This window comes from Podarcis raffonei, chromosome 10 (assembly GCF_027172205.1).
Source record: "Podarcis raffonei isolate rPodRaf1 chromosome 10, rPodRaf1.pri, whole genome shotgun sequence".
NCBI lineage: Eukaryota > Metazoa > Chordata > Lepidosauria > Squamata > Lacertidae > Podarcis > Podarcis raffonei.
In genome coordinates, this window is record NC_070611.1 from 41331795 (window position 1) to 41341523 (window position 9729).

General features: G+C 44.7%; 1 protein-coding gene across 2 annotated transcripts in view; it reads right to left on the reverse strand.

The window, feature by feature from the left end:
* Positions 1 to 9149, reverse strand: part of NTN4 (netrin 4) — a 40742-nt gene extending 31593 nt beyond the window's left edge. For both annotated transcript variants that reach the window (XM_053405959.1, XM_053405958.1), the window contains exons 1-2: positions 8705 to 9149; positions 2346 to 2875 (exon numbers count right to left, since the gene is read on the reverse strand). In XM_053405959.1, coding sequence (XP_053261934.1) covers positions 2346 to 2875; positions 8705 to 9137 — 963 coding nt within the window. In that variant the 5' untranslated portion in view covers positions 9138 to 9149. The remainder of the gene's footprint in view (positions 1 to 2345; positions 2876 to 8704) is intronic.
* Between the last annotated feature and the right edge of the window lie 580 nt (positions 9150 to 9729).

Consider the following 9729-nt stretch of genomic DNA (forward strand, 5'->3'; position numbering starts at 1 on the left):
ATAACAACACTATGTCACCATAGTAATACCCTTGCACTGGCACAAGTTTGAAGTGGCGGAACAGACACCTGTCACAGAGGAGTGGAAATTAGTCAGAATCCTATGTTCCCTCAGGGCAGGGGTCAGTCCCAACAATGCAACAATGGCATAATGCTCTGCAGCAAAGGAGAGTGGCATAACTTTAAACACTCCAAACAGAGATCCCCAGATGACTGCCCATGGCTTCCCTCTTTTCCTCCACAGTCCCAATGGAGGAAAGGATTTCAACAAAGTCTGGAGCCAATTATTCTAGAGGACCCAGCAAGTGAGCAAGATTTTTGATAACAAGGTGTACAAGTCGGGATTCCATCTCCCATATCCATGAACACATAACTAGGAACACCGAAGTTGGGATTTTTATGATGGGCAACTTACACAAAGGGAGCACTTTGCACAAACAATGAACACCAACAACCAAGGAGAAGAAGTCGATTGACTAAATTTATAAACAAACAAATAATATATCTAATTCCCAACTTCTCACCATTGTACAGATGCTGTATCAGCACCCACCAGATGCCACCACCCAGAGGATCCTGAACTCCACACACGCAACTGGGGCTGCAAGGACAAAGGTAAGCAATGGAGGTAGCTCATCAGGGAGGGGGAGAACATGCTTCAAAGTAGTTCCTTTACACCCACATTCATAGCACCAAGGAAAAAGATGTGTGTGTGTGTGTGTGTGTCTGTGTCTGTGTCTGTGTCTGTGTCTATTACTCAGAACACCTATAGCCATATAGTACTTCCCACTCTCATCCCTTGTGATGATGGGAAACAGTACATTTGTGTAATAACTCTATCCTTACTTAGCAGGTGAGACCTGTATGTATTCCCCTCACAAGGGGCAGGCTGCATTCTTAGAAAGGATGGCTTCTGTTGGCCACAATCCCAAAAATATACTGGAAAACATTACACTATATTCCATCTGTATCTACCGTATTTTTCGCACCATAGGGCGCACTGGACCATAGGGTGCACCCAGTTTTTAGGGGGGGAAATCAAGAAAAAAAATTCCCCTCCCAGCCCCAAAGAGCAGCGTACAGGCTGCGCACAACCTCTCGCGCGCAGCTATGGAGCAAGCCAAGGCAGCGAGCAGGATGGATCCCGCTCGCTGTTTTGGCTTCCCCTTTAGCCCCGTGCAGCCTCTCCTTGCCGGGAGACGCTGCGCAGGGCTTTCCTGGCTTTACTGGGAGGTGGGGGGATTCACCCACCTCCCGCAAAACCGGCAGAAGCCGTGCAACTCCTTTAAAGAGATTGCGGCTTCTCCTGGCTTTTCTGGGAGGTGGCAGAAGGGACTGATGCAGCCAGTCAGTCCCTTCTCTCTCCTGTGGAAAAGCCCGCAAGAGTGCACGGAGCTTGTGTGCAGCTCTTGCGGGCTTTTCCCGCCTGCCTCCCCCCTGCATTCGCTCCATAGGACGCACACACATTTTCCCTTGCTTTTTAGGAGGGGGAAAGTGCGTCCTATGGTGCGAAAAATACGGTATATCCACTGCTGTCCAAACACTTATGGCCCATGACACAGACATTTCTTGCACACAGAAGAAACAGTAACTGTAGACAGCATTAGAAATATAAAAATAACCCTCCTTAATGACGCCAAAGACCCATCTAGACCAGCACTTTTTTCCTACCAACCAGATGCCAATGGGAAGCCATATGCAGGACATGAGCTTAGTGGTACTTCCTTGCTCATATTCCTCAGCAACTGATATCCAGAAACATGCTGCCTCTGATCTTCGAAGTTGTACACAGTGTTCATTAGTTAGTAGCCTTATCCTCAATGAATTTGTCTAATCTTTTCAAGCCATCCATGGCCATCACTACATCTCACGGTAGTTTAACTATGCACTGTGTGAAGAAACTGTGGTTTCTGAAACTGACTTGGGAAATAAACCATAGTTAATGGTTAACCACAGTTCCCACTTTGGATGGCACAGAATGTTGTGGTTAACTAAAATGCAGGAGTGAAAGCTTCCAAACACCTCTCAGCTGCACAAGAAGGGGGGGGGAGTGTACAAGTCCAAAGATAATTGTGGTTTGTGCGCATCATGCTCAAACTAAATCATGATTTAGTGCTGGAAGGAGGAACCTGTGGTTCTCAAGACGTTGTTGGACTACAACTCCCATCAGCCCCAGCCAACATAGCCAATAGGCAGGGATGATACAAATTGTAGTCCAACTGCATCTGGAAGGCCACTGGTTTAGTGTGGCATGCAAATATCATGAAAAAACTAAAGTCTAGAGTCAAAATAAATCTAGAGTCAATTTTCAGTTGTTTGCAGTTTTTGATATCTTAATTAACTCACCTCTCCTCCAGTGCAGGGGAAGTGACTGGAGTATCTAGAAGTGCAAATTGCTCCTTTCTTGGTTACATCATCATCAAGCCCAAAGGCTGCTGAGCAGTTAGTGGAAAAATATTTGTAAGGTTTCCATGTTTTCCCAAAATCCTGAGATCGCTCCAAGACCATGGCTGCCGGTCTTGGTGACTTGAACACCATGATTAAGTGAGTGAAATAAAACTCAGTTTCCAAGTTCAGTTGGATCTTCTCCCTGTTCACCCCCTGTGCTGATTGCCACCATGTGTATGGCAGCCGAAAGGGTGAGTCAACCATGGCAGAGGGTGAGTGAGCCAGATGGGCATGTTTGGAGTTGCATTTGCTACACTTAGGCTGCTTGCATATGAAGTCTGCATTCTCACTGTAGGAACAGTAAAACTCTGTGGCGTTGTCCCCACACTTTGTATCTGTCCACAACTTACGCCCGTATCCTAAATTTCCCATTCGAGGATTGCACGCTTTCTCACAGTGGGATCCAGCTTCGACAACACTGCTCAGTCCTATGTAGGAAAAAGGGTGATAATTAAAAACTAACTTAGCATAAATTATTATCAGCCAACTGTACCTAACACATAATTAAAGTTCTGACTTTGCAGTAAAACAAGAAGGCACAGTTAAATTTTTACACAAAGGATATAAGACCTTAGGCAAGCTTTTATATTCAGAGCCTCAGGACAACAGAAAGGCACACCTTGTATCTGTATTATAGGGATAATGACACTGGCCTATTTGACAGCACTGCTTTAAGGATTACTGAGCCATTTTATGTGAAACACTTTGAACACTTGAAAGGTGCTATATAATGTGCTATTGAGTGTCTACAAAGGCCTTGGACCAAACTATTCAGTGCAACTATTTAGCAGCTCTTTGTAAACAGAAATATTGAAGAATTGTCCACCTTCCCCCTGCTCCTCAATAACTTACGGTATTTAGTTCTAGGACCTTAATATTCCATGCCTTAGGCAGTTTGTCTTCAAAAGAGGCTCATAGATGCATGGTGTTATTTTGTAACTGAACAAGCATGGATCATTTAAGAGAAAACACACAAGTGAGTAAATATACTGGGAGCAAGGTGCTACCCTACACCAAACACTCAGACTCTGAATAGTTTAAAAATCATGGAGGTGTAAGAGGCCTCAGCCAAAATACATACTTCCCTCAGGAATATACTCACAGGGTGGATCTTACCCAGAAGTAGAACAGTTTATTATAAAGGGGCAGGTAGCAGCAGAATAAAATCCTGAGACACAGCCCAAAGGAATATGTTCTGGTGGAACATGCAAGACCCAGTGCAAAAGAAGGTGGGATAGACCTAAGGAGAGCTATTATTTAGTATTCACTGAATGCTAAATCTCAGGGTACGTACAGTGGTACCTCGGGTTAAGTACTTAATTCGTTCTGGAGGTCCGTTCTTAACCTGAAACTGTTCTTAACCTGAAGCACCGCTTTAGCTAATGGGGCCTCCTGCTGCTGCCGTGCTGCCGGAGCACGATTTCTGTTCTCATCCTGAAGCAAAGTTCTTAACCTGAAGCGCTATTTCTGGGTTAGCGGAGTCTGTAACCTGAAGCGTCTGTAACCTGAAGCGTATGTAACCCAAGGTACCACTGTATTTCTTTTATGCCCCTTCTTTTAGATTTGGTTTTTTGTTTTGATGCTATGTATTATGCTATGCTATGTATCTCGTTTTATTTGTTCTTTATATCATTTAAGATTTCATGCTAATGTTCTGTCTTGGTTTCATTCCCATTTCTCAAGGCACCCTTTTTCAGGTTCTCTTTCTGGTTCTTTTATTTCCTCCTTTGATCTTGGTTCAGCTCTGGATACTTGTCACTTTTTAGCCATTCTCCATCAGTTTAATATTGACTATAATTTTAATGCATATCTTCCTACTCCATAGAGTTTCGCTCAATTTTTCAAACTGTTTTCCCCATTGAAGTTCACTTTCTTGAATTAAGCTTCTTCCATGCCTCCTGCTGTTCACCTTTTTCTCTGTTGCTAGGCTGTGAAGTAATCAATCCTCCTTCTTGGGTACACAGATTATAGACAGAAGTGGCCAGTCTTCTGGGGCCCACATGCCAGTGGTGGATATGCCCAAAAGTGAGTCTGGCCACTCCACACTTGCACACAAGGGTGCCAACATGAATAAAATATTGGGGGGGGGAGGAGGTATGCCCCACCCCACATAATTGATCACATGACATGACGCATGCACACCATTTGAATGGCAATGCTCATCAACTTGTGGGGGTTCCACTAGTTTTGTTGGGAGGACAGAGGGACCTCAGCCGCTCGGAGTTGGCTCCTATTCTTGCACACTCACTTATACACACATACAGCACATAAAGGTGCATAGCTACCGCCCCCATCTGAGCAGATCCATTGATGAGGTTATCATTCCCTCTCCGCTCATCCAATTATCAATCTGATGACCAGATTTGCAATCTGATTTGCATCCTCATTACAGTTGTGAACTCTGCCCACTGCCATGTTGTGCCTACTTTTTACAATAACCTTTTTGCTGTTGTTGCAAAATCCAGCGGTGTCGTTGAGAGCCATAAAAACATTGCTTGGAGACCAGCAGCCACATTTGCTTTGTGCTTTTATTCCATTATTCACTTCACTACTACTTCTTGTAATTTCATCTGCTTATTCTCTAGGCTATACTATGATTATTTCCTTACTTTTCCTTCTCTTGTAATGTCCTTCTTTCTTGTTTCTATCTTCAGCCTCTATTCTTTAGTCTGCTGCTCTGCTTGTTTATTCTGCTTTTCATTTTGATCATATCACTCTCATTCTTTTGCCTCTTCTTCAGCATATTCATTTACAGCTTATTTTGGTTTACAAATGTTTACATTCTACTGCTCTGGTATATCTTTCAGCTTTTCTTTTTTTTAATACATACCTTCACTGATATTTGCTTCATCCCACTGGTTCCCTCTTCTTCAGATGTTCCTTTTCAATTTATTCTTTTGATCTACAAACCTAAGCTTTTTTTTGGGGGGGTCTTATTTAATTTCCTCTTTCAGTTCTTTTTCTTTGGATTCCCTTCCTTGTGACATTACGATGGACCAACTATTTTCTCTATTTGTACATTTGCAGAGGTTTTCCCCCTCTAACTTCATGTGCTACTTTCACCTTGTGACTCTTGTCCTTTGCAGTATGCAGTGAGCTCATTTGAAATATATGAGACTTCTAAGTAAACATGTTTAGGATCAGGATAATAAAAAAAGAGTATTTTTAGGCTACAGAGTAAGCTCAAATGTATAATGCACACTTCTGCCAACAAAAGTAAATAAATACAACTGTAAAAGTCACATAGTAACACTGAGTCCTTTTCAAAGTGCTGTACAAACATTAACTAATCTGCACAGCTCCCCTGAGAAGTAAGGAAGCAAGTATTATTATAATGTGTCTTATCAGCTAGGCCAAGATGGATTGGCTTGATTTACATGCTGGCTGCTAAGATTTTTCAGTCTCATTATGCAATGTAGTCAAGTTACCTGGTGAATGTTTACTGCAGCAGTTTTCTCCATTATGCTTCTACTACTGACGTGAGAAAAGGGCTTTGAGTTTATTTTTTTTTAAAGCAACAACAACAACACTCATGCATATTCATGAGTCTGAACAGGTACTATACACTGTGCATCTGGGATACAACTTAACTTTCTGAGAAACTTGCTGAGCCAAATATCTAGCTCCTGAAGTGGGAAATTACAGTTTGAAAATGTGCTGGATTAGTCTGACAGCTCTGCTTTAATTATACTGAAATCTTCCAAAAATGCTGAATCATCTTCTCATACCAACAGGAAAATATAGTATTTTCCAAGTCTAAATATATTCCCATTTATTTCTGGGTTGTTTTTTTAGTTTCCTAATTGGTGGTGGGTTTCACTGCAGAGGAGTCAATGAGAAAACTTCATGTGGAGGCAATTTAAGACTAACTTAACACTATTTTCTATGAAATTTTACAATGTAGTTTTGTAAAAAGTAGTCCAAGTAAGAAAATAATAATTAAAGACATAGATAACTTCAGTCCATGTTGTGTGACATTTTTCTGTATAGTACTACCTGTCACTAGAACTTTGCAAAATGAAAATAAGCTTAGATATTAGAAAATAAGTATTTTTACACTGTCAACCATGAGATCATTAAAGGCTTTTTCTGTCCTGTGCTCTTCGCCTCTCTTTCTCTTAGTATTTACTACCTCCCAGCCTATGTTAGTACACATGCCACTGAACAAAAATCTGTAGTAATGGACAAGAGCATACAAGGTACGGCGTGACTCACCTGTAAAACATTCAGAGCTAAATCATATGTTTCCTGCTGCAGCATTTTCCAGCCAAAATATACTTGCCTCCTTTATTTCTCATTATCCAGTTTACAAATTGATGGTATGACACTCAAATTAAAATATAACAAATTCAAAAATAAAATACTTGACTGTAGATCTTACTTTAATAATATGCATAATCAGGCATTTCAGGCTAAAGAAACACCTATGAAATAGGCATATCTCCTCATCACTGGCTTCTATGAATGTTTTACTAGATAACAGAAATATCATGTAATGCACACTATCCCTATCCTTTCGGTCACTGGAAGTGAATTCTCTCCCTACATTGACAATAGCTGAAACTAGATTATTTGGTGGTTAATAGATCTAAGTAAAAAAAAAAATCAAATAGTGAAAAAAGCAGTCCCACCTATTTAACACCAGACTAGGTTATCCTAAGACCAATCAACACCCATTCCTGCCATAGAATTGTGAATGAATGTTACCTTTCTGCTTTTTATCTCATCTTCTCCTTGCTCTAGGCCCATTCACATAGGGAATGTGCCGATTTTTGTCAGAAGGACAGTGATGCAGACACCATAGGATGACATTTGCTTGCGAGGATCAGTCCAGTCCAGGTGTTTATCTCTTTGTAGGATCTATGAGCTTTCCCCCCCACATTACATAAACAATAGTAGCAATCAGTTCAGAAAGAATGTATGTGTTCAGCTTTACCCTCAGAGTAAGATGCCAATAAATGATAGTGAAATTAACTGCAGGTGGAAATGCTGGTGCATAGTTTTCCTCTGCAGCATGTTATCTGGTCCTTGTCCTGTCTAGTTCTGATAGGGGGGAAATAGATCAAAGCAATGTGGCTGCACAAAAGTTGCTTTCTTACCTTTGTCTCATTCTTGAAACTGTTAAGAAACAATTCACATGATTTCTAGGGGCAAACCAGTGGCATTTAACTTTTGTGACTAGATATGGATGCAAAAGCACAAGTTGTTCATAGATCCTTTCATGGCTGTAGCCAGGATTTATTTGGGGGGCAGGCTTTATTTTAGGGGTAGCAGAACTGAGTTATCTGCAACAGAATTCGTCACTTAGGGTGTTTTTTTTTACTTGATTGGGGGCAGCTTACCCCCCCCCATGCACGCACCCCCCCAGCAATGCCCACGGATGTTTTGAATTCAAGACCATTTTTATTCACAAGACCATCAGGCAACAGGTTCACATCCGCAAACCATGCTACCTACATTCGCCTTGAATCCTTGAGCAGCTGATTTACCAAACAAAATGGGAAATCATTTATAATAGATACCAGCTATTATTTATTATAGCTTGTACTGACTTGTGTTAGATGTATAAGACAAATGCCCATTGCACCAGACTTTACCATTTCCCCCCCTAATCTGGAAGGAAAAATACAAAGCCTATAATTGCTTTTTAGGATAGCTCTATGTTTGGTGTATTTAAATTTCCATTCCTCAAGATGACGCTTTCTGAGCCAAGCGCTGAAAATGTTCGGGATTTGGTGGGTGTGTGTGTGCAATATGTGTTAATTAGCTCGTGGGATGAACTAGTCTGGCTTTCAGCCTCTCTTGCACCGCTCTTGACTTTTTAACACTTTCTTCTGAAGTTGAGGAAGAGCCATCAACTGTTTGAAAAGCGAATGTTATCTCATTTACCTTGGAGGCATTTGAAAGGGGGGGGGGTGAGGAGACAAGCGCTCCTGATCCGAGTTAAGACTAGGAGCCCTATTTCTCTCTCGCAGGCAACAAGAGGCGCTTCTTGGGTTACTGACAGGCGTTCCAACCCTGCAGCTTTGTTCGAGGCGAGCAATGTGAGGGGGGGGGGAGGGAGGGAGGGAGAAGCAACTCCAGGCAAAGTTAACTTGCACGTTAACTTTTGTCTTCGGGATCTTGAGAGCAAATCCTATTCTACCACCTGCAGGCCTGCTAATCATAATAACTGGGGAAGAGAAAAAGGATGCGAGCGAAAAGGATTCACATGCACGCGAGCGATCGCGCGCGCACCGCACGAGAGAGAGACCAACCTGCAGCCAGGGCAGAGGCGCCTAGCAGCACCAGGTGCCAGAGCGGGCTCCCCATGGCGGGCGCGCATGGAGTCCAGGCTCGAAGGCTGCCCGGCGCTGCGCCTTGCATCTCCCGGCCCCTAAGGGCAGCGGCGAGGCTCCATCGCCGCGAGCTCCCGCGGGGCTGCTGCTGCTCCAGCCGGAGGACCTTTGGAGCCGAGCCGAGCTGCGCGTCCTGCCGCGGGCATCTCGCGCGCGCCTTGCCGTCGCCGAGGAGCCGCGCTGCCGAGTCCCTCTCAACGCCGCTCGCCTCCGCCTCCTCCGCCAAGCCCGGGAGCTGCGGCCAGGTGCATTGGGAAGAGGCGCCGGCCCTGCTCTCCCGCCGCTCCCGGCTTGTCTCCTTGTCCCCGATGACAGCCCTGCGAGGGGAGTGGCGGCGGCGGCGGCGGGTCATAGTACTGCAGCGGCAGGAGGAAGGGCCGGGCTGCTCCCCTCCCCACCCCCCTGAGGGAGAGGCGAGGCCCCCCACCTCGCCGCCCTTCAGCCTCCCTCTCGAGTTGGCAAGAACCACAGCCACCCTCGTCTCCCTCAGGGAGGGAAGAGGAGCAACAACCTGGCGGCGCCCCCCCCCCCACGCCGCCAGCCATCCCATCTCGCAGCATTCCTCAAAACCATTGACTTTTTACCGCTGCTCCATCGCGCCACGCGAAGGTGCCTCAGCCTGACAGACGGAGACAGCTCGGGAGAAGGAGGATCAGGCAGTCTCTCCCGCCTCGCTGCTTCCCAGCCCCCCCCCCCCGGTCAGCATTCTCTTCCCGCTTCAGCTCCCCCACACCCCAGCCTGGGTGACTGACCTTCCTTGTCCCCAAATCAAGTGGGTGGCACTGCCGCCCTCTTCCCTGAAGGCATTCTTGTCCCCCCCACATTTCCACCTGGGTTGCCCTCCTCTCTCCCTTTCCAAATTCTGTCTCTGATAGCACACCACTTGCCATAGATACGGGTAATACCAACTACGCACCAGAGAACCACACCCCTCATCCATGTTC